Source organism: Erithacus rubecula (genome assembly GCF_903797595.1).
Source record: "Erithacus rubecula genome assembly, chromosome: 3".
NCBI lineage: Eukaryota > Metazoa > Chordata > Aves > Passeriformes > Muscicapidae > Erithacus > Erithacus rubecula.
Genome location: NC_136689.1, coordinates 120,146,069 through 120,171,257, shown reverse-complemented (window position 1 = coordinate 120,171,257; position 25,189 = coordinate 120,146,069). Strand labels below are relative to the sequence as shown.

The following is a 25,189-nucleotide window of genomic DNA, read 5'->3' as shown; positions in this document are numbered from 1 at the left end:
CCAGTTGACAAGCTGGTGTTTGGTCGTAGGTTGGACTCGATGACCTCCGAGATCTTACCCAGCCTAACCGATTCTGTGAACTGGATCTCTTCGGCGGTAGCTTCCTCCTGCCCGTCGCAACCAGGCTGGCTGGGTCTCTCCGCACGGGGCCGGGGCTGTCCCGGGGCCAGGATACAACCGGTGAGGGTCAGAGCGAGGGGTAGGCTCGGGGGCGGCTCACCTGTGCCGTGCCGCGCTCACCTGTGCTGTGCTGTGCTGTGCCGTGCCGTGCCGTGCCCACCTGTGCTGGGCCGGGCTCACCTGTGCCGTGCCGTGCCGCGCTCACCTGTGCCATGCCGTGCCGCGCTCACCTGTGCTGTGCTGTGCCGTGCCGTGCCCACATGTGCTGGGCCGGGCTCACCTGTGCCGTGCCGTGCCGCGCTCACCTGTGCCGTGCTCACCTGTGCCGTGCCGTGCCGCGCTCACCTGTGCCGGGCTCACCTGTGCCGTGCCGTGTCGCGCTCACCTGTGCTGTGCCATGCCGCGCTCACCTGTGCCGTGCCGCGCTCACCCGTGCCGTGCCGCGCTCACCTGTGCCATGCCGCGCCGATCCGGGCGGCGCTCCTCACCTGGGCGGGCCGCGCCGCTGAGTGACGGGAGCCGGCCCCGCCCCGCGGGCACGGGCGGTGCCTCCGCTGCCACCCAGGCGCCGGCGGGGGCGGGCGTCGAGCCGAGCCGAGCCAAACCGAGCCGAGCCGGGGCAGCCGCGACGGGCGCTGGGACGGGCGCGGGGCCGCCATGGAGCCCCCGAGGGACCAAGGTAGGGCGCGGGATGGGCGCTGCCGCGGCGGGCGGCGGTGGCTCTGGCAGCCCTTCGCTGCTCGGCCCGGAGCTGCCCTCCCTGCCCCGCCGGGCCGGGCAGCGCTGGGCCCGGGGCGGTGCGGGAGGGGCTGCCCTGGCCTGGGCAGGGCTGCGGTGGCCGGCGGCTCGGGAAAGGCGGAACCGGGGCCGGGCGGCGGAGCCCGGGCGGCTGCCGGGCCCCGGCCGCGGGTGCACGGCAGCGCATCCCGGCCTGCCCGCGGCGCTTCGCGGGCAGGACAAACTTTCTGCTTTCACCCTGCGGTAGAAGTAAAGCTCTTCCATTTTACGAGTGTGCAACTTTTGATTGACCAGCGCCGTTCGCGAGGTTTGGTCCCTGTTAATTCCCTCCAGCCCGGGCTTGCTCCCCAGCTGGCGGCTCCGTTCGGGCAGCTGCCCCTCGGCCCCTGGGCGGCAGCACGGCTGGTGTGCGTTTTGCCTGGGAACACTGTTGTCCTGTCTGCAACACTCTTCCTAAAACTTCATGTTTTATTGAAACCCAAAGACCTTGGGATTACTTGCCCAAGAGAGTAGTTGGTGCCCTGATGAAAACCGACCTGATTGTAGGTAAAGCATAAAGCACATTCTCTTGCTGTATGAGCTTATCCCATGGAGATGTATTACATTTATCCAACCCGTTAATGCATCAGTTGGAGCCTTTTATATGGTGTGGTACTGAGCTACCAGCTGCTTTCCCCTAGACAGGTGGGGCAGGCTGGGGTCACTGCTTACCTGCAGATAGCTGGCAGGGCTGCTTGGCCCAGCTCGGTGTCTGCGCCCTTGGGCTGGTTCCGTTCGGGATTTTCCTGCTCGGCGTGCCCGGGATGGGGGGAAGCGCGCCCTTGCAGCCGCTGGGATCTTGGAGGTGCCCGAGCTGCTGGGAGTGTGCCAAGCTCTGTGCTCTGCCAGGTGAGCTGGTCCTGGTGCCCGCCTTGATTCGCTCCCACTTACGTGTTTCGAGGATTGTGTAGTACACCTGTACAATTAACAATGCCTGCTGAGTTTCTCTGTACTCACAGAAAAGGTCAGGCTATCTCTGCCTGATCAGAAGGTGAGGGGCTGAATCACCTCAGGGAGGTTCCTTCAACCATTCAGATGTCCTGTGTCTATCTTCAATATAAATATAAATTTAAAACAAACAAACAAAAAACCCAACAAAAACTGAAAGAAAACAACCTCCAAACCCTATTCTTGTGTACCAACAAACAGAATTGTGCCAGAAAATAGCACAACTGTCAGTTCGTTCCAAATTTTAATTCCAACTGCAGGAGCATTAAAACTGATTTCAGTATTTGTCTCAAAGTTCTGGAGGCTGTCCTGTGAAAGAGATTTATTGCAACTGCAATAAAAAAACTGAACAACTTCTGATGGGAAAGGAGAGTAAAATAACACGATCTTTTGAAAAACTTTAGTGGCAGTCCTGACATTTACTAGAGGTTTGTTTTGCTATTGTACTCATATCTGTCATTAATTGCTTTGTACAAAGAGGGTATTGCACGTCAGGATGTTTATCAGAATAGTGTACCTAGTATGATGTAAGGGGCTGTTACAGAGCAAACATGGTGCAACACCTTCTTCCTCTGCCTTCTTTTTGAAGTAATTATGCTGTTTTCATGGTGAGGTGGAGATCTGCAGGTACAGTGGGAAAATCTAGAATACTTAACACACTTGTGCCAGTTAATTAAAGGCTTCTTAATATCCTGCCAATTAGACTTCAAAGACCACCTTTCTTGGCAAACTGGAGTGCTTGCATTGGAAACTGCTTGATGATACAATATTATTACACACTAAAGCCAACATATGTGGTTAAAGTCCAGGCCACCAGGCCCTGTCTCTAGGGCCAGCTTAAACATTCTGGATTGCCTGTTCCAACCAGAAATTAATTTGTTTAAAATTGTGAGTCAGAGGTTGCACACTTTGTTGTTATGGTGACAGCTGTCTCAGTGTTAGTTAGGAGGCAGGAAGAAAATCTAGGTTATGGTTAAGACTGCAGCCAGACTAGACAAGGCTAGCACTTCAGGTGCAGAATGTGCTTAAGTCTCTCCTCTCTCTTGAGCAGTCAGGTTTGGCAGCAGCTCTTAAAAAGTTGTTCTAGCCTACTAGCAGCAGCATGAGAATCACTGGGCAACTTTTCACTTGAAATGCCTTTGTTTTCAGCAAAGGGATATTTGGGCTGGCTGGATGGTGATTCTCAGTGCACTCCAACAGCTCTGGAAATAGGGATCCAAGCACTCAGAATCTCTTGCTCTGTGATTACAGGCACCAAAGCAGTAGTGTCAGCTCAAGCCAAATGGATATAATATTATCCTGGGGTGAGGAGCCCCTTGTTCTGTTGCTTTACTTTAACTTGTCATGAACAAAAATCTGATTCACTGTATGGACTTATTTGCTGAATAGATTAATAACTGCAGTTGTGCTTTCATGAAGATGCTGCTGTCTCCTCTTCTTCCTCCCCCCTCCCACAAAAAAAAAAAACAAACAAAAACCCCAAACAACCAAACCACAATCACACCTGATTTTGCTTGCAGAAAGTCTCTCTCTGACTTGCCACTGTTACTGTCAGTGCTGGTACAGTTTACCAGTGGAAAAATAAGGATGAAGCTGCCCTTACAGTGGAAGCAGTGTTCTGAATGAGAAGATTGTGCCACTGAACAGTCTCACAAACACGTGCACCACAGCACAGTTATCTGGTAATGATCCATCTGTAGTGTTGTGTTCAGAGGTTCCTCTTATGCTTCAGCAACACTTCACTTATGTAACCTGGTGTCTTTCAAAATCTTCAGGCTTTTGTGATACTTAAAAGGGGTCCCAAAACACTACATGTGATTTCTTGAGACTATGTAAATGTTTCTTTTCCTGGAACCTTGACTTGCACTTTTGGGGCTGACAGAATGGACTTTAATATTCTTTATTGTGCTGGAAGAACTTGTTGCTGGCACTAGGACAAGATTTCCCCCATTGTCCCATTGGACAAAGCTGCACCTTTTCCTACTTTTTGTTTTTGCTTTATTTGTTTTCTTATTACTGGGTACTTACAGTACTGTAGGTATGATTTTTTTTTTCCACTTAATGTGCAATTGTGAAATCAAACACTTGTAAGTAAATACAAGTGGACAGCTGTTGTGGGAACTAAAAAAGGAAGAATGATTTCACTGAGCTGAGTGTCTCTAACAGTGACTTGACAATGACAAATATCAGAAGACTTACATAAGTAGGTCCCTTGAACAGCAGCAAGCTTTCATTTCTTTTGAATGAAAACTGTATTGGTGGGGAAAATCTTGTTCTGACTCAGGCTGAAGTCCTGACTTGGTGGGGTGGGATTACATTGTTATTTGATGGCATTGCTGTCTTCCTCTCTCAGCCAGTGAGGTACTGAAATGTGGAGCATCAGTGTTGTGTTGGAGGGACACTGGAGCACTTTATGCACAGCTGTTGGGTGGGCAGCTGGAGGCTGAAGCATTGTCAGCTGTTCCTGCCTTCTGCAGTGCTTGAACATTGAAGGGTAACTTGAACTTTTCATTCATACTCACACCCACTCGAGTAGGATATGGAGAAGGGGGCCAGGCCAGTGCTCCAGCTGTGGAAAGAATCTGTTGCTTGTGGTATGCATGGCTCTTTTTCCCTGTTCCCTACAATGAACACTGTCCCAAGCAATCACTACCATCCTTCACTCCGGCAGAGTTAGGTCTATTCTCAGAACTTTTGGTGCAGGGAAGGCTTGGCTAAGAATCTATGTCCTTTGATCTTCCAATGAGGCCAAGCTGTAACTGCTCAGGGCTTTTAAAATCTGACACGAAATTTATGCAATTCCTTTTTGTTCCAGTTTCCTACACTTTGAAGCAGCCCACGGGTTCCCCCTTTCTCCCACTGTGAATGCCCACCAAAGCAATGGGAGGCCTTGGAGGCTCAGGCTGACATTTCTGGCCTAAAATAAAGCACTGCAACTTGGCTTAAGAATGTGCTGGTGGAGGCTGAGCAAGTGTCTTGCTCTGCTTGATCTGGGTGCTTTGTGGGTAAAGTAAGAACAGCTGTTTTTCGTGGCTGAAAGTTGTCTGCCATATGTTAATACCTCTTCTGGGCTGGGCATGAGTGCTGTTGAGCTGCTATGAACTGGGTTTGGTGGCTGCAGAGCACAGCCCCTTCCATCTACAGGGGCTGTCAGTAACCACATACTGCACTACTCTGCCTTGGGAATGCTATCTCTGTTCATTTTTATGTCATTCATATCTCTGTTCATGCTCCTTTCTATCTTGTATGTACATTTTTCCCCTTGTCTTCTACAGCTGCTGAATACAGCAACCTTTGACTAACAACTTCTGCTTTGTGAGCCAGATGTTAGTATAGTCCCAGGAGGAGCTGAGTGATAAAGGAAGTGGGTGTTGTGGCTTCTGATGCTTTCTGCCATGCACTCACCCTACTGGGTAAGGACATCCCAAAATCTCTTTTGGCTCACCTGAGTGTTGTAAAGGCTGGGAAGGCTTTGTCCTCTTTCTTTAGAATTGTTTGCTCCTTTAACAGGAAGATGTCCTGACAGCTTTTATTGGCACGACAGCCAGTGCAAGGAAGCCTTGCAGGAAAACGAGGGACTAGATTTGCCATGTAAAATCAGTGAGCTGTTTGTGAATTGCTGATTCCTGAGGGTGCTGGACATTGCTGCAGGTAAGGGGGGATATGTGCTGTATCTCTTCAAAAAATGATGTTTCCATGGCAGCAGATACAGTGCAGGGAGTGTTCTTGAAAGCCAATGTTTCTTGACCAATATTCAAGAGAAAATAACTCCTCTTTCTTAATTCAATAGGTGAGAGCAAATGTCATTTGCTGAGCTCTGTGGAGCAGACACCTGAGATGGGTGTGGGGTTTTTGTGCTTTTACAAGATGCTTGCCTCCATGTAGGAGAATGACCCCACTGCTGCCTCACTGGAGTCACAGGCACTTCTGATTTCAGATTTGCTATATAGAGGAAGGGAGGTGTTTACCCTTGTTCTTTTAATATCCTGCAATGAGTAAGCAGAAAAATGTCAAACAAAGGGTGACTGAAAGGGAAAGCAAGCATTAAGTGAGATTAAGCACTAAATTGAAATGCTCTTGTTCAGCCAACACTGTCACTCTGTGTCAGTTTCAATTTAAGTCTCCAGAGGGACAGCTTTCTCTCCTGTTAAATGTGGAGAGTGAGTGTCTTCAAAATTGCTCATATTTGGGGGTGTTAACGAGAGTGATTGGGAGCCTTCACTCAAAAATCTTGTATTGGAGGACAGGCTTTCTGCTGCAAGCCTTCCCTTTTGAAAAGGGCTGCATTAACAGACCAGCTACCCAGAACTTTCTAATCTGGATCTCTCCTGAAAGCTCAGTGTCACTCCTGCCAGTTCCTCTTACTTGTCTTCCTCCTTTTCCTCTGCCTCTGGTTAAGGGATCAGAAGTGAAAGAATACACAGCTGTGTGTTGGTTTTGGCCATTTGGCAGGATGATACCATGAGTCAGACAAACTGCTCTGGAGTACCCTTGCCCTGCTATGAAAACACTTATTTCTGGCAGAGGTGTAGATGGCTGTGTGGATTTTCTGCTATTACAAGTACAAATGATGTCAGTCAGCTGCAGGAGTCTGCAGCCACTTGTCCCTGGGTGGGGTAGGGGCAGCAGCACAGCACTGGCTGCCAGCAAATGCTGGTGTGTGGAAAAATGCTCATTGTGCTGCTGCTTGCTCTAGAGCAGAAAGAGGTGGATTGATGCTAGCTAAAGAGAAACCAGCACTAGTGCTGTGGTGTGAATGCTGTCACTGAAAGAGACAGCTTTCTGTTTTGCAGTCTGCCTTGTCTATTCCAGAGTGTGAAAGCAGAGCAATATCCTTGGATGCTGATTGACAGTGGAGTGGCCCAGCAAATCCTGCCTTAGCCAAACCTAGAATGATCCCTTTTCTGCAGAACTGAGGTCTGTAGGAATGTGCTGTGACACGTGTGGTTTGGAGTGACAGGCTTCTGAACTGCCCCTCTCCTGCTTGTAGCCTCCCAGCAGAACAACAAATGTGTGCTGTGCTTAAAAACTTAGTAGATAAAGAGAAAGCATACTTCATGTGTGTATATGGAAAGATAACCTGTTTATTGTTAGTGTAATTGAAATTTTAACAATCTAATTCAAGAATCAGTTTATAAAAATATTATTATGCAGATTAAATCTTAGTAATAATAACAAACTTAGTTTCTGCACCTTTTTCTTGGTGGCTGGTAATATAATTTTGGTGGTGGCAGGGGTATTAGAGCAAGTTCTCGTATTGTGACTCCTTTTCTGGGAGGAATATGATGGTGGTGGTTTCTTCCTCACTGTAGGATCCACTGGAATCGTTCTGTTGTGTTTGCTTTTTACACTTCTGCTGTTTCTTTCGTGGCTTTGCAAGTTCTGTGTTTCATCCAAATCTATTATATAAAATGCATTTTATATATGCTAGATATTATTCCTCTGCTGTCTGGTATCTCTAGAATAGTCCTGTCCAATTACACCTCTCCACTGGTGACTGATGACTTTCTTACAGCCATGGGGTTTCCCTTGTCAACGCTGTGCTCTCTTGTGCCATGCCTGTATTCTCACATTCTGTGTCTCTACTCTGAGACACATCAAGTAAAACAGAGCCACAGGCAAATTAAGAAGGGTAGAGACAGACTAAGCCTGACAAGTCTCCAGTCCTGGACTTGGAGTCCTTGGCTCAAAGTCCTCACTTGCAATGACAGTGTTGTACTGTGGAGTAACAAAGATTCTGGGGAGCATCTGCAGCTTGCTGGGGTGGTGGGTTAGACAAGCAGAGGCAGAAGAGCAGGTATTTTTCCTGTTTTGCTTTCCCTTGTCTAGCAGCTAGAGAGAAGTGACACTTCATCAGAACCCCCTAAACCCCAGAGACAGATGAAAAGATGTGCCAAGGGAGGCAACCTGGGCTGGAGTTGGTATTTTCAGACAGGTGCTCCTCCTGTGCTTTGCTAGGACTGCAGCCCATATGTGGTAGTGATGTTGTTCATGAGAAAAACCTCAAAAAGTTGAAAACAAAGCTTTACAAGTAATGTTTTTTAACTGCTCCTTAGCATGGCAAAGCTGTGTATTTCAGTTGAAAGCATTGAGGATGTTGCTTGTGTCTGTTTTGCATTGTTTACTTCTTGCCTAAAGTATTTTAATTAAATGACTAGCAGGGGTCCCAAAATGAGCAAGAAGTGATCCTACTCTTCTTTGTCTGTTCTCTGCCTAAATGTATATCACATAATGACATTAGAAAGTCTTGATTAATTTGATCAGGATAGCAGAATTTAAAAGAAACTCCCCTTATGCTTCTACTCATCTCTATCTGATTTCATTGCAGTGTTCTACAGCTACCCAGTCCCTGGGAATAACATATAGTAGGGCATATTTGCAGCTGCTGCCAGGATGGGCTCCCTTTGAAAATGGCCATTTCACTGAACTTGTATGTTCTGACACTGCAGTCCCTGGAGGAGTATATCAGAGTCCTGATGTGTCCCTTGCTTTTCCTCACACAGGTTCCCAGGAAAGGAGCTGTACAAGGACTTGCCTATAAGCATCTTTAAAGTAGGAACCAGAACTTCCTACTCAAAAGAAGGGTCAGAGTTATGAAATGGGCACACTACTGTGCTAGAGTGCACCTTGCTCTCGAGTGTCTGTATTGATATGCAGAAGAGAAATCCCTTCAGCCCATCTCAAAAGTGTTTTGCGTACATCTGAGGAGCCTTGAGAAGCAGGCTGAAGGCTGAGCAGAAAGCCCCCAGATCAGTCTCTGTTGTTAACCTGCTCAGAGTGCTTTGATTAGTGCTGGCAGGGGTTGGTTCTGTGCCTGCACACACGGCCCTGGTGTGCGTGGATCACACGCTGTGCAGGCTGTTTCCATAGCACCAGAAGAACCTGCGCCAGGCGGTCCCTGAAGAGCCTTTGCTGAGCGGCTGACGTACATTCAGGGATGAGGAGCATCAGTAGTACCAGCCTAGGCATGGAGTGGAATGGAGCCTGATTTAAATATTGACTTTTCTGTTGCCAGATGTCACTGTCTTGGCAGAAGGAAAACAGGCTGTTTTACTGCAATGTGCTTTGCTTGGAGCTATGAGCTCTTAAAAGCACCATTCATGTTCTGTTTCGCCTCCTCAGCAAGCTACGTGCAAGTGTTGTGCTCCGAAACTGTTTTTATTTTTTACAGGGAGTTTGTTCTTGAGTGAAAGGAAGGGCCTGAAATGACTTCTTGTCTTTCTCTTAGTACTGCTCTGGTGCCTGCATGGCAGGTATGTTTTACCTTCTTGTGCTCTGAGTTGTGACAAGCCTTTTTGTCTGCTGCCTGGGCAGACTCTACAGGTGCTCTGCAGCTCCAGTATCCCAAGGATGTCATGTTCAGGCCCTCAAGAAAGGGATGGGTCTGCCTGCTGTGTTCAGAGCATTGCTATGTGATCTATCACCACCTCTGGAGACACTTGAAGGAGCAGGGAGCAGAAGTTCCTGGAGAGGACCCCAAAGAGAACTGTCTGAGCATCTGAAGAAGGTCACAACCCCAGATTGCCATTGTCTGAAATGGCAAACTGGTGTTGTGCTGCTGTTCACCACAAGCAGGTGTTCATCCCTTATCTTCTTGTTGGGCAAGACTGAACACATTGTGGGTCTGGCTCTCTGCTTTTTCCATGGCTCAGGCCACAGCTGGCTACCTGCACACTATCTTTTTCCACCAACTCCTTGTCTAGGGTGTGTGGGGACCTCAGTCCCAAGATTAGTCTGGGGGGATGCACCTAAATCCAGATTAGGATGTGCTGGGGGTATGCTGTGTGTCATAGTTGTTGTTTATGTAGTTTAACTGCCAAAAACTCTACTGCATTTCTAGCTGGCTTCTACTGTCATATGATTTAAGTAATTTGGAAGGAGGGGAGAAGACTCTGAAACATTACTGTTATTTTCTCCAATAAAGCAGTCCTTAACTGCAGTAAAGATATGTTATAGATACCCACTCTAAACCTCCTTGCCTGAAAACTTTGATGAAGGAATAAACAGTCGCTGCTACCATTTAAATAACTGTTTATAACAATCAGTCTTAAATACTAGCCTTTCCTAAAATAGATCTGAATTTCTTAGTGTCCTTCTAGTAAATGCTGAGGTGCAACAGAGACACTTGTCTGTATTTTGTGAACTGCCACTTGAACTTTGTATATTAATCTTGTTAACACTTGATGTGTGGACACTAAGTAGATGGTAGTACATTTCTTTGGAAAAGTAAAATGAAGTGGCTGAATGTCTCTTTGAATACAGTCTTGATTTTTAGATGGAAACAAACCTTGCTTTCCTGCCCTTCATGTTAATCTTTAAATACTTAGTCAACTTGGTTGTTTCCAATTTTTTGGAGGAATCTCTGATTATCGTTTGGGGGAAAAATTCGGTTTGGGACTGTGGTGTCTCCAACAGTTGACTTTTTCCAAAGAAATCAGTCTACTGCAAATGTACTCTTAATTACCCAGTTCCAGCAACCAGTTCTGGCATTCAATTTAAACTTGCTTAATTATGCTTAATATCAAAGGGGGAAAAAGCCAGCAGCTCACCAGGCATGTAACAAGTGCCAGAGCGCTGCAGGATGTAGCCACTGTGTGCTGGGCTGCACTAACTGCCCGCTGATTGGGTTGGTTGGACCTACACAGCACTTCTGTAAAGAGCATGTCTGTACAGAGCACATTCTGTAAAGGTTTTGCTGGTATATGTGTGGGGGTCCTTCAGGTTCAAATGTGGTTTTGAGGACTTGGTTTTAACAGTCCAGCAATCCTGCAGGGAAGGTGGTTGGTGCTCTCAGAGCACAGGTGCAAGGGTAGGTGAACCTTCTGCCTAATGCACCCCTCTGGGTGCATTGCTTAAAACACTAACTTCTGAGCTGCAAGTTGTTGACACTCTTAAGTCTGTAATTTGTTCCTGTAAATTATTCTGGGTTAAGGCAACCCGTGGTATCAGTGAAGGGATTGAGAACAGCCCTGCAGGGAGGAGCTTCATCTGGTGCATGAAAATTTGGACATGAGTGAACAGTCTGCACTTGCAGCCCAGAAAGCCATAACACATCCTTTGCCTCACCAAAAGCAGCAGTGGCAAGCCAGGCAAGGGAGGTGATTCTGCCCCTCTTCTTGGATCTCATGGGATTCCTCCTGGAGTATTGTGTGCAGTTCTGTGGTCCTAGAAAAGGACAAACTTATACCTGTTGAAGCAGGTTCAAAGGAGGGCCATGAAAATCATTGGAGGGATGGAACACCTCTGTTGTATAAGGAAAGACTGAGAGGGATGAGCTTGTTCAGCCTGGAGAAAGGAAAGCTCCAAGGAAATCCTATTGCATGCTTTCAGTAATTAAAGGGGACTTATAAGAAAGATGGTGACAGACTTTTTAGCAGTGCCTGTTGTGATAGTACAAGGGGTGATGGTTTTAAGCTTCAGACTAGATACACAGAAATTTTTTTTATGATGAAGGTGATGAAACACTGGAACAGGTTGCCCAGAGAGGTGGTGGATGCTTGATTCCTCAAAACATTGCAGGTTTTTGGTGGTTCAGTGGACATCTGAAAGGTCCAATGGAAACACTGGACGGGGCTCTGAGCAACCTGATCTAGTTTAAGATGTCCCTAGCAGAGGAACTGGAGCTCCCTTCCAACCCAGATCATTCTATGGTAAAACACAAGTACTGACCAATTCTTTACCTGGGAAACTTACACCACCCTTAAAGGGTATTTGGGGCATCCTGCTTTGCTACCTTTGTGTGTGAATTGCAGATGAACATGGTTCATGAGCTGCAGTGAGCAGGGAGAATTAGGTTCTGCACATTTCTGAGCAGTAGCAAGTGAAACCTGTTGGAGTTGATGCTTTGAAGCTGAGTGGTTTTGATTGGCTTCTATACCTGTCACCGTACAGGTTTTTTGGCATGACAGATTTTTGGAGATTGTATAAGAGGAAAAACAATTTGAGTGTCAATGGAATCAGCAGAGTGAGTGCTCAGTACTTCCTCTGTGGTAAGGAAGTGTTTTTGGGATAAATGACAAAAGGGAGAGCTTTACTGGAACGAATGTACAGACTTTAATTCTGTTCTAGCACACTGATACATGAAGTCTTTAGTATGCTTCTTTTTCTTATTTACATTTCAAGCTCAAACTTCACTTTGGTGAATCCCAGAAATGTACTTCCCTCCCATCCCCAGTGAAGAGTATCTTCTATTAAAAAGCAAATTTTGTGAAAGTGAAAATATGAGAAGAGGCATGCAAAAATCAAAGCAAGACCTCCGTGTTTTGTCAAGAGGAGCTGAGAAGACTTTTCAATATTTTTAGAAGGGAAAACTGATAAATTAAGGATAGAGCAAGTGTCAAGTAAAATAACTTCTCTAGTCTTCCTGTTCTGAGGTAATATTACTGGAGAGGCTTTGTTTCCCGTTCATGCAAGATGGTGCCAGTAACGTTTCTGAGGGATGTGATGGCTTCTTAGGAATAATGCTGTATCCCAGCTCCCTGCTACAGGGCACACTTGTGCATTGACAGCTGAGGATTACCAGTATGCAAGACAGTATTTCTACTTCCACCTCTTTCAATATCCTGCTCAAGTTTTTACCAGAATGAAAAATAGTGGATTGCATTATTCATAGCTGTTTAAGCTCTGAGTTATTCTGAGTGGTTTTTTGTGCTGATGGACAAGCTGTGATGTGCCAAACCTGATGTAACAATAACCTGAGTACCAGCTAGAGCAGTTCTTAACCATAAAGTTTGAAAAGTTACCAGACTAATCTGATAAACACAACAGATCCATTAAACTAGGGCATGACCAATACTGGGAATGGCTACAAATATATGTATTTTTTGTTTGACATTTACAGTTTTGAAATGAGTTGTGTGGTGCATTAGGTTGTGCAATAGGGAGAGATGCTAAACTTAGATTTCATGTAGCCCTTTAAAGACTTATTCTCAGAGTTTGCACTGGTGTTCTGCTCCAGGTCAAATACTGGGAGGAGGCAACTTGTGGAGCAGTGCAGTTCTGGGGCAGCTGCTCATTAAAATCAGTGGAGGTGTTCTTTCTTTACCAGAAAAACCCAACCACAAATCCCAACATAAAAACCCATAAACAACCAAACCCACGTAAAATTAAAAAAAACAACCCAATAACCCCCTTCCATTCCTGTCTTTCAGTTCCTGTCTGCTTTTAGAGATAAAGCTCAATAGCCTTCGAACTTTGCTTTAAACCTGCACTTCTTTTTCTTCCCCCTGTAGTTTCTATCACATCAACTGCACCAGAATCAGGAAAAATGCCTGCCTGACTTTGTTCATTAGATAGGTCTTTCAATTTGTCCACTATCATATATTTCAGTAAAATTAATGGTTAAACTCATTGTACTTACTTTGCTGTGAAATATAAATGAGGAGCCTGGATGCTTATCTAAGCATGCTGATATTTAGGAAAATTTCCCTTTGTGTGGAATGGACTGGAACACAATTAGATGGTGCATAAATATATTAATATTGCTTGGAGATCTTGAGAGATTAGAATTTTAATGATCTGAACCTGTTTAGATTGTTAAAAAGGAAATACAGGTTGCTTGTAATGTCACTCAGCAGCAAAAGTAGCATCTCATGTCCAAAGTCAGATCTGATGGACTTGGGTATGCTCAAGTCTTCAGTGCCTGGAAGTCCTTTAAAGCTTTATATCTTTCTTTGGAATCATCACTGGACAAACTTGCTTGACCCTTTTCTTTCTCACCTTTAGCTTTTGGAGTGATTTGTGCTTTATAACTGTTGGTTGATTTATGTGACAGCAACATCTCTCTAGGTTAACAGTTTCATTTAATTTACTGTCCTAGTGTGACTTGGAGTAGGGGCAAATGTCTCTTAACAGGATTTACTCAGCTCAAGCAGCATTAAAAGTCAATCAAGGACATATCAATCGGATAAAATCTCAGAGACTTATTAATATAATGGCAACTTCAGTGGTTGTAATACTCTAAAGGTAGATGCATTATCTGCATTATATTAGGAAAAAAAAAAAGCTGGTCAGTGCAGTTGGTTTGTTAGTGAATTGCTGCTGGTTGCTGCAGGCACAGTTGCAGGATTCTCCCTCTTAACTCTTAGATTAAGAGCAGTGCTGAAATATTCAAGCCCACGTCCTGAGTTTGTCCAATTTGCACCCCTGGCAAGATGTGCCCAAGTCCTTTAAGCTCCAAATCAGCTTGGAAGCACTGTAGAAATTGCTGCTGGATGTGGAATTGGCAGTATGGGCAAGCAGCAGCCACACTCCTTCTGGAACAGGAGACTTCAGGCACTACACGGTTGAATGGTTGACTGGTAAAGCACTGGACTATAAAGGAATAGGTAATGTGTCTTGTTTGGTGCTGCAGGGAAAACAGCACAATTTATTCTGGGTTTTCAAGTGAGAGATACCCAGTAATAGTGAGTTGCTCCACAAGTACTTCATACCGGCAATCTGGTGGTGTGCCATTAGCACTCCTTCGTTAGGTCTTACTTTTTAAGTTTAGGAGAGTGCACTGAAACTGCAGTGTGATAAATGTAGATGAATAAGGGCTTGTGTTCATTATGGGCTTATCTGCTTGGAAAAGCTGTAACTGGCTCAGTGTCTACTGTGAGCTTTTAGGTACCTGATGGACAGGCTGGTTCTCAGAAGGATTTGTAGCAAAACTCATTACTGGTCTAAAGGTGTGAATTGACTGGTTGAAGAAAGGGGCTCAGGAGAAAGTTCTTATGACCTGAGACATTTCTGGAGCATTCATGTCTGTGAATTGATTGTACTCGTGCACTTTGCTGCTGACTAGGCAGAGTTGTATAGTTTCACAGATACTTCATACTATGCTCTCAGATAAGCCAAGAGCAAAAATGTGAATAGGATTTCTATACAGCTTGCTACTTGCAGTTGCTTGTCTTTGAGAAAGTGTACTTTAAGTTTTGTGCCATTACACTTGTTTGACTGCTCAAGTCAAAATTCTAGACTTACCTAGTCAAGTCCAAAGAAGGGAAAAAACCTTGTGGTTTGCCATTATTACTAAGCAAAAAGCTGATCTTTATCATGGATAGCTGAATAAGGTGCCAGGTTACAGTAGGAGTGCACTTTAACCATGCAACCAGTAACTTGTGTGTGGTAAAATTAGCAGTGCTTCTAGAAAATACCACTCCTTTTGGTGTTATGTGTGTATCCTTTGTGGAAGCCCACATGGAGGTTACTGTGCTCTGACCATTCTGGGGAGATTTGTGTGGTTGTGGTAAAAATTACTGTGTCCTGAGAGCAGAAGTGACTCTCCCAGTGCTTCTGAAGGGCAAGATGACATTTCTAGATGAACTGACGTGTTTGGAAGCTTTTGTGTCAGCTTTTTTCTCAACCGAGGAACTGTGCTAAGGGAACCTGAGAGCATGCACTAGAGAGAGTTATTAGAGGAGTAAAGGAAACTGTGCTGGGGTGGATGAAAAATTAAATTGAGGAGTCTGAGAAGGAAATTCAAAGACTTAATTTGAGCCTAGTTTCCTTGGGCTCTGTACAATTGATAAAGGGTAAAAGGAGGAGAGGCTCCTGCTGAAAGGCAGCTTTAGCTCAGTGACACTGGTAGTTTATTTTTCTTTCTGTACGAGAGTGAACTCTTTCTGCTGCAGAGGCATACATTCACTTCCCTCCTGGAGAAGGGGTGTCAGGGGGAAGTAGATGGCTTTTGTACTTGCCAAGAACTGCTTATGTGTCTGGAGTCATATGTCCAGCCCAAAAAGTTGCTTGCTCATTCATTTAGTGAGCAAAGTGTAAGCCTGTGCCTCTTATGAAAAGACAAGAGACACTTCCCTCTCCCAGAACCTGTAAGCTGCCTTTTTCCTGCAGCCTCATAACAGAAATCAAGGTAGTTTTTACTTCTATAAATGCTTTTGCTTTGCTTGTCAGCTGTCATAATACCTCTATACACTGGGGAGATGTGTAGAAGTGAAAAGTCTCCCATGAAGTTTCTGTCCTATCTCAGTTTAGAAAGTGTGGGAGAAAATGGAACTCTATTCTGTCAGCAGGTAACTGCATAAGATGAAAGGTGGGCCAGAGACCCTGCCTAAGGCAGGGTGCCAGGACCCCTTCTGTTCTGAAAAAGAGAGGTCCCTGGAGGATCCTTGGAGAACCTGGAGGAGCAGCCTGTGACTTGTTACAGCCATTGTGTTAATCACAGGATGGTTGAGGTGGGAAGGACCTTTGGAGGTTCAACCCCTCTGTTAGGCCAGTGCCACCTGGAGCTGGTTGCCCAGGACCATATCACAGAATGGTTGAGTTGGAAGGACCCTTGAGCTCATCAGTTCAACCCCCAGGTATGGGCAGGCTGAACTAGATCAGGTTACTCAGAGCCCATCCAATCTGGCCTCCAAACACTTCCAGGGATGGGGCATCTGCCACTTCTGGACAACCTGTTCCAGTGCCTCACCACCCTCTGAGAATTTCTTACTAATGTAAATTTCTCCTCTTTTAGTTTGAAACTGTTCCCCCTGGTCCTGTCACTATCTGTGTAAAAAGTTGTTCTTCCTCTTTTACAAGTCCCCTTCATGTACTGGAAAGCTGCCATGAGACCTCTCTGGGGTCCTCTTCAGGCTGAACAAGCCCAACTTTCTTGGCCTGTCTTTGTGGGATCTCTCATAGAATGGATTTTGTGAAGTGCTTACCCTAAACCCTTGTTGCTTGCATCAAATTGTGTGCTGCTTGGTTGCTTCTGTATTTCTGCCCTTGATAGTAAATGATGGAATTTCTGTGCTATACTAAATCCAGGCATGAACTTGGTAGTTACATGGTGGGAGCTACTGTGTACCACAAGCAATGAAGATTTTGTTGGTATTGTTAAGGTACTGCTAAGACTACAGAGGATGCTTTTTATTTTTAGATATCACAATATATAGTTCAACTTAATGTGTAATTGAATTTGCTTTGTTCTTAAAACCTCAGGGTCAATATCACGGTGGGGCCTGGTTACCTAGAGTGGGGGTGGTGGACTTTTTTGGAGCTGCTTTTCAGGAATGGAGGCTCTGGGATGCTGTGTTAAAAGAGGGAAGTTTGCTTTAAGAGTGCAGAAAAACAGACTTGTCTTCCAAGGGAGGCTGGGAGTCACTCCAGAGTCACTCAAGTAAAACTTTTAATTAGATTGCAAGGTTACATACTGAAACTTTGTTTGAAACAATCCCATTTCTCCACTGTGGTTTTTTCTTCCTCACCTTTCCCAACTATCATCTATCTAGCTGCAACTCGGTACTGTTTCTTCACATTTTTGACAGTTTCAGTCTCTTGCCTGAGGAATTGGAGTCTATAGAGAATGCCAGCATAACTGGGATAAGCAGCTGAAGTGAAATAACTAAATGCATTCCTCTAAAATCTACCTGTCAGTGTTTTGACTCTGTTAATCTCACTTGGAACTGTTCCTCCGTGTGCAGGGTTTCATCTGACTTCTCCAAAGTCAGTGCAAACTCTGATCACTGCTTCTGGGGTGCTGTTCTGTCCTTTGGCCGGGATCTTTTCTATAGATTGAAAAACTTTTCACCTGTGAGTGCTGGAGCTGACAAATGTGACTGCTTTGAGCACTGTTTGAGACACACAGCTTCATCATAAATCAGGGATTTCTGCCTAATCTTCTAAATGCTGAAACACTTATAGTAGAGAATGTGTGCAAATACAGAGAATTTTGTCTGACATGAGTGGGTTAAGTATTTTACTGTAGTATCAGCTTGTCTAGTAGCAGAATATGCTGGAGTGTGGATCTACTCCCTCACAAGAGCTCAGGAAATTAGTCTGAGTTTATAATTGGATTGAGAGGAGAGATGAGAACAGCTGCCTTTGCCAAGACATGCGTCAGCTGTCTGAAATACCGTGGGCTGAGACTTTGGTTTAAGAGAGGAACAATACTGGCAACCCCATGATCCCTACCTGTAACATTTGGAATGTTTGTGTTGCAGGGAGATACATCTTTGAAGAGGTTATAGTTGTTGTTGGTGGAGGGGTTTTTTGGGTTTTGTGTTTGTTTTAATAACAGTAAGTGAAGGCAGCACTTAGTCTGAAGAAAACATTTCTGTACAAAGAACTGTACTGAATGATGTAGTTATATCAGGCAGAGCTTGTCCAGAGAAAGCATGTGGGGGAGGCTGAAGTACTGAGATTAATATCATGGTGTTGAGTTGTACCCTGCTGGAAGACAGCAGATACTTAACCCTTTAAGCCACATTCTGCTGACCATTACTAATGGGTCTGCAGAAGCCTGTGCTTGTGCTGTTCAGAAATTGCTGTAGCTGTGCAGCTCCATTCATGTCACACATAAATCCTAGGGGACTGAAAAGTGTCTGCTGTTAAAGGAAGGGGAGAGAGCACTGTGTGAAAATAGCCCTAATGTACATATTTCAGGCTTCTTTAGTTTTTGGGCTTCTGTCCTATTGCTTCACAGCATCTTTTTCTCTTAATGCGGTGTTAAGGCCTCAAATCAGGTGCTGAAAGGCTTTACTTGCCTGTAAACTGGTAAGACTTTGAAGATCAAATTGATGCTACAGAATCTAGATTGGCTTAAGATGCTTAAGTAGCTTTATGGCTCTTAAAATGGCTTATGCCATATAAAACCTTGTTGGAGTGGGGAGAGGAATCTGACTGTTGCTTCCTGATTGGGATCTACCTGGGAAGGATGAGGGTGGTAGAAGACCACCTGGCTGGAAATCTTTGCCCCAGATACACTTACTGGAAGGCCTCTTACCCATCTTGCCTCTTAGCAGACTGCAGAAGTTGAAATTCAAACCAAGTATAGGCTGAGAAGGCAACTGAATCTTAACAGGAAACCTTGAAATAAGAGACTGAATCTTTTAGCTGTGCCCCCAAAGGGCAAGTGCTTCTTGCACCTCTTCCCCCTCTTTGTCAACAAAGTGTTCCCGTAATTTTCCCCCATTTTCTTTTGCTTGCTTGCTTAAGTGCTGGAGTCATAATAGCCTTGCCAAAAGTAGGAGCTGTGGTGCACAAGTTTGGCAGCTCTGGGTATAATCAGGATGCAAACACAGGATGTTCAGTGTGGGGAAGGTGCCTGTGTAACAGCAGAATTCAGAGTAGATATTGTGGATTGGTTATTTGGATAGCTTTGTCCAAAATATTGTTTAGATCATGTCTTAGGGTAGTAGCTTCTGCATTCCTCCAATCCTGAGGCATGAGTGGTAGCCTTTCTTGAGTTTAACTGTTTGTATGAAACACTACTGAGTACTTAGCTCAGTTTCTTCAAAGCCCAGAGGTGGTACTCATTCATACTTCATCAGGGTTTAGTTTCTGTAGGGAAAGAGGGATATAAGGTTTCCATATATACAAACTATTGTTCTGCTAGACCTATATGTGGGAAAGGCAGCTTCTCCACAAGGCTACCATAACATCCTATCCTTGGTTAGCTGCTGTCGAGGTAGAAGTGCTTCAATACTGCATTGCTTAAATCATTGCTGGAGCCTTGGGTTATGGTGGAAGCTGCAGACCTGGTTAGCAAGTTCTAGCTGAAGAATGAATACACCAGAGACCAAGCAGGCAAATATCTGAAAAAGTGTTTGCTCAAGCTTAACAGCTTTTCTAGCTGTGGAGGGAGTTCCCTTCTTTATGATTCATGAGGTGCACAATCTATACTGACTGTTAATGCTAAACAGTTATCTGGGAGAGCTTTAAGTACACTCTGTAACCTTAACAGAGGATATTACAACGTGGTTAATGGTAGGAGTTGTGATGATAATGCCTTGCTGAAGCTTGCCAAGCCTTCCTGAGAGACACTTTGTGACATTCAGTTGAACTTGTCAGTAATTAGTTCAAAAATTCTTGACAGAAGGTATCTACCTTGCACCAGTCTCTCAGACACCAGCTTCTAAAATGGCATAGATAACTTATGTACTAACCTCTTAGTTTTCCTAAGGTGTTAAGGGCAAATGAGTGCTTGTTCTGGAATGGGAAAGTCTTTGGTTTTAATCTCTTGCATGTAAGCAAAACCCCAATGCTGCTTGGCTCTGGAATAGCATCTTCCTCAGTCTTCAAGATACTTGCAGATACTGCCTTGCAGCTGGTATTGGCAGTGATAACCAAGGTACACAGTAAAACTGAATTCCTAATGTAGGGCAAAGAAAAGAGATATTTGAGGATGCATGGTTTATTACTCTAAGCCATGTAAGAGAAGCCAAAACTTGAGCTTCAGCTCCGAAATGTGTGTCTTGCCCTGGGAGTGCAGCATCCATCTATTAGGGTATGGCTCTACAGCCTCAGTTCCACCTCCAGCCAGCTGCATGTTCTTTGAATTATTGTGAAGGAGAGAAAGCCTGACCAACAGGATATTTTGGTCATGGGAGGGCCCTTTAGAAAGGTTTCATGATGAGACTGTTTTCATAGTGTACAGAAATCTTGATTGCTGTGACTGTCAAGAGCTGCTGAAGTGGTCAGAAAGCTTCACACGGCAGAAAAAAATCCTTGCTTTTTGGTTCTGTGCAGCTGCTGTTTGTCATCCCCATCATGATTTGTTTCTTTGAGCCATCACTTGAATTTGGAAAATCCCTTGGAGAGAGATTCATTCCTCCTCCAAATGCACCACAGCAAGCAGCACCTATCTTCTTCGACTGGCTTTAGGCAGTATGGGGGAACAAGTGAGGAGCAACACTGCTGTAAACTCCAGCAGGTAAGAGAGCAGGAGTCTGATGGGTTTAGGTGATGTGTTTGGGAGGTGCTGTAGCAACCCATCTGTATGGCCACTATAATTGAGATTAATCTGAGCAAAGAGAGGAACTTGAAGTAAGGAGCTCTTGCATGGTACCCCTCTTTTGGCAATGACCTTAGACCAGTAGAATTTCTGTAATATTTCTAAAAACTAGAGATTGTCTTGGGTGAATACTGGGCTTGTGCTCAGGCTACGCATAAGGAAGAACAAAAGCAGAATTCAGCCTCTTGGGTGGAGGCTCAGATTTGTAATTCAGCAAATCTTCCCTGTAAGACAAATGTGTGTTCCAGCAGTGGGCCACGTCCTGTATGTGTCTCTGACCACACTGAAGAGGTGTTGAAGAGTTTGACCCATGCAGATTTCTGTCAGTAGAGTTGGCAGGCGAGATTGGTGGTTGAGACTGGCAATCCAGATGTCTCTGGGGACATGACAACAACTTTTGCACTATAAAGATACAGGAAGAGTGCCAGATATTTTTGAATGGTTGGTAAATGTAGGGAATTTCCTACAAGTAAAAGACAAGAATGTAATGTTTGCTCCAGGAAATGCCTAGGAAATGGAATTCTTGATTGTTAGCAAGGATCAACAGATTTTCATAAGGGGTTCTTTTTCCTGTAATAGCTACTTGCAGCTGTCGCCAGCTAGCGCTGATTAGTGTTAAACTGAGTGATTATCTAGGGTTGGGAAAAAGTCCTAGGGTGTTGCCTCCCCTTCTTTCTCTCTTTCTGTGGTGGGAGAGTGATGGTAGAAAATACTCAGCTCTTTGTGTGCCACATCTCATAACTTGTCGTTTTACCTAACCCAGTTAGCAGAACTACTGCCTGAGCCTTTTGCACAGAAGGCAGCCCCTGAGTTATACAAGGGAAAGCTGCAAAGCACAATCTGTAGGTGTTCATATTAACAAACTTGGTTAATGGAGTATATTATTACTGTAGCTGTGTTACAGTTCTCTGCTGCCTCTGGATGCTTTAACTAGAGTCTGTGGCCAAAGCTTTGACCTTTGTCAGGTGGACTTTGCAGTATTTCTGGCAGATGTCACAGCCACTGTCAGAAATGCAGAGGGGCATTTTGCTTTCTTCTTTTCAGTGGGTTTGGAAAATAGCAGACCTATTTCAAGGCTCCAGCACTTTCATTGTAATGAGCCTGCAGGTACTCTGCACGAGAAGCAAATGTAGGTCTTTAGCCTAAGGAGCAGCTTTTTAATTAGCTGGAAGGTCTGTTCCTGTGCCAGCTGACTGGAAATGGGAAGTCAAAATTCCAGAAGGGGTGTGCTTTCTCCTCATATGCCCAGGGATTACTTTGCTTGGACTTGACTTTGGTATGCTGCAAGGCTCCTTCATTATTCCTTCTCTGGAATAATTCCTGATTAGCTCTGTCTGTACTGTGCAGGAAAAGATTCCCTTCCATTTGCTTATGTTCCTCTGCATGCAGGTTGCAGTGAGGATCCTAGGTTTGGGAGGAAATTGTTGCTCAGTTTAAAGCTGTTTTCCGTGAAAGAACCTGACCTTAAAGTAAAAACAAAAAAAATGTAGTGAAGTGCTGCAAAACTGTGCTGAGTGCTTCTTTTAGGTAAGAAGCATTTTTACTTCCCGGAGTTGCATCTTAAAGCCTGGCATGAAGTCAGATGGCTTATGTAAGTTGATCTTTCTTTGTTGTGTATGTGTTGAAACATAAATACATTTCAGGTGACGCATTACTGCAGTTACTGGCTGCTCTAAACAATGCTAGTTGAACAACCATGAACATAGGATAGTGTACTTCATAAATATTTAACAACTCCCTCCCCCAGACAAAACCCACTCAGACCCAGATATGTTTAGCCTCATGAGCAAAAATCAAAATGCACATTAGAATGTTCATCAATAAACCAAGATGGTGTTTATAGCCCAGCCTTCAGAGAGAAATGCTGCTCTCTCCTATTCTGAACTTGCACTATGGTGTGATACCTGGGCAGCAGAGACTGGGTTCTCACTAGTGGTTATTACACAGCTGGAGGAATAGCTATGCACACAGAATTTTCCATTAATCAGAGGAAGAAGTCCAACACAGATGGTATATGGGATAGATTATGTCTGGTAATCCTTTTGTGTCCTAGAAGATTAAGGATATCCTGGTGTAGCTGCAGTCAGGTGACCTTTTTTTATTTAAACGATTGAACACAGTTGATGCAGTTCTGCAGAGGACCAAGGCTCTTCCAAGAAGCCATGAGTGGTGCACTGTGAATGTTTGTTAAAGGAACGGTCTGTTTAAGTCCAGCCTCAGTTATAAATTTACAGGAACTTAACCTTGTGCCATGTAAACAGCAGCAGCTACAGGATGGCTGAGAAATCGCTTGCTAGGCAGCTCTATCATATGTAACAGAGCTCAATTCTCTGAGGAGGCACAGTGAGTGTCATGTGGAGAAATGGAGGGTTTCTGAATGCTGCTGTCTGGGTCACCCCAGAGAGCAAAGATGAATGCTTCAGTGGAGGAAGAGGATGGCTGCGCGCTCTGAACTGTCTGGCATGGATCTGTATGAGGATTACAAATCGCCCTTCGATTTCAATGCTGGAGTGAACAGAAATTATCTTTACTTGTCGCCTGGCATAAACCTTTCTCCACCTGGATCACCTACACTGGCAAAGTCTGGTAACTTCCTTCTCTTCCTTCCTTAATATCTCTACGTGAAATGCTTAGAAATTAATACCTGTAAAACTTCTCAAATTAAAAGTATCTAAATTTGGCCTGCTGTTAATTCTAATAGTGTATTAGCTTCAGTGTGTCATGTAGGTAATATCTCATGTTATACATTTACCAGCTTTACATTATTTGTTGTTTATTCAGTAGAAAGGCAGTTAGAGGGAAAATGAAATGGCAAAAACAATTAAGAACGAAACTTCTGCAAGATTGGAATAATTTGCCTAGTTTGATTATGAGATTTTTTTTGGGGGGGAAGGAGGTAGAAATTTCATTTTTAGTAGGACTTCAGAGCTCTGGATAGTCTAAAATCTGCATTTGCCTTAATACTGAAAATCTCACTGATTAATGAAAATGCCTCCAAAAACCTTTACTCATTCCACCTAGCATTTAAAATGCTGCAAACTTTCCACCTGCAGTTACAAACTGCACTATGCTGCTGTGTGCTGTGCTGCAGTGGCATCCACTTAATGCTTAACCCTATGAGTTTCTTGCTGGTAACCTGTTGTACAGAACACCTAAAGCTGTGCCTCCCAACACATCCCAGTCTGGTTTTGCTGTCGTCATTCCTTTCCATTCCTTGCTGCCAGATGTAATCTTCCAAAGTAATTTTAGATATAAAGTGTTAACTTTTTTTTTTAATGGCCTTGTTACTTAAATTTTTAAAGAAAAATGCATCCCTTGGGGAACCTTTATGTGAACTGTAACAACCCTCTCTGTGAACTTGATGAGCCAGGGGTTACTGGGAAGTAGTGGTCAGCATTCACTTCTGCAATTCCTGCATCTGCCAGCTCTTCTAAAGGAGAGGGGAAGCAGCTGTGTCAGGTGATGATGCATCACCTTTACCACCAGCCTTTTCTGAGCTTTATTTTCTTTTTCATTCACTTTGAATGAGCATCTAATTAGCATTTGGGAGAAGCCCAAGAATTTTCTTCCCCCAAGGTTGAAGAAATGTGTCTCACTTTGGCTTCTTGACTGAGATAAATGGGAAGCACTTAAATCTGATCTTTCTTATATACTGCAGAATAAATATATTCTGTAGTACTGTATGTTACTCAAATGCTAGTGGCTGTATAACCTTGCAACAACCTGTTCTCCTGAACTGTTATAAGCACCCTTTTTCTTTAGTTTTGCCAACTGTATAGTGATAACCACAAAGCTCATTCTGAATGTTGCATGCAGAACATGTCAGTTGAAAAGAAAGCTTTCTGGAGATTAACCCACCTCTACCCCAAGGCTGCTCATCCAGAATGAAAAGGGCTTCTTAAAAACTGCTCCCATTTGCTGCTGATCTCTGACTTTAGGCCAGAGAGGTAGGAACTTCTGGTCAAAATAGAGCATGAACTTGGATTGAAACTGGCCAAAACAACCCCCAAATCAGAAAAACTGACTTTTAATTGAATTACTCTAATGCTTTGCCTACTCTGGCAATAATAAGGACTTAAATGCCATTTCCCTTAATGTGATCCATGGAGTCCTAATCAACTAACTTGCTAATGTCTTTATTTAGTTCATTTAAGTAGATCTAATAAACTGCTGGGAAAAAAACATTAATCTTAGAAATACCAACCTAAAATCTGACCTTAAAGCTAGGTAAGTTTTCTCAATACTATCTAAGTCTTTATGGTTTTTTTTCCCTCAAACAAATTTTTTTATACTGTTTGAGAGGCATGAAATGTTCAGTTATACTTGGTTATAACAGTATGACTGTTATTTGACTGATAACTAATGACTGATTTTAGGTCCTTTTCAACTCCAATGATGGAAGAGAACTAACATAATGAAAGGTAACAAGTTGAAAGCCGTAATAATAATTTTATATAACAATATAAAATAATAATAGCAACAGTTCTGTTAGCAAAGAAAAAAAAAAAAAAGTGATAAATGCTCTTATGAAGTTCCTTATAAAGTTTTTTCAAAGCCAGGATCTTACTGGCTGTCAGCCCTAGTTTATGGGATACATTTGGGTTGTAGCCACACCATTGTGGAGGTCTG

At 44.2% G+C, this 25,189-nt stretch overlaps 1 protein-coding gene across 3 annotated transcripts in view; it reads left to right on the top strand.

The window, feature by feature from the left end:
* Positions 1-648: 648 nt before the first annotated feature.
* LOC306799285 (tumor protein D52-like) overlaps positions 649-25,189 on the top strand; it is a 119,833-nt gene continuing 95,292 nt past the window's right edge. For 2 of the 3 annotated variants that reach the window (XM_079300084.1, XM_079300082.1), the window contains exon 1: positions 22,691-23,146. In XM_079300084.1, coding sequence (XP_079156210.1) covers positions 22,975-23,146 — 172 coding nt within the window. In that variant the 5' untranslated portion in view covers positions 22,691-22,974. Of the gene's footprint in view, positions 800-22,690; positions 23,147-25,189 lie in introns of those variants that run through there. The other variant, XM_079300083.1, reaches the window with a different exon arrangement.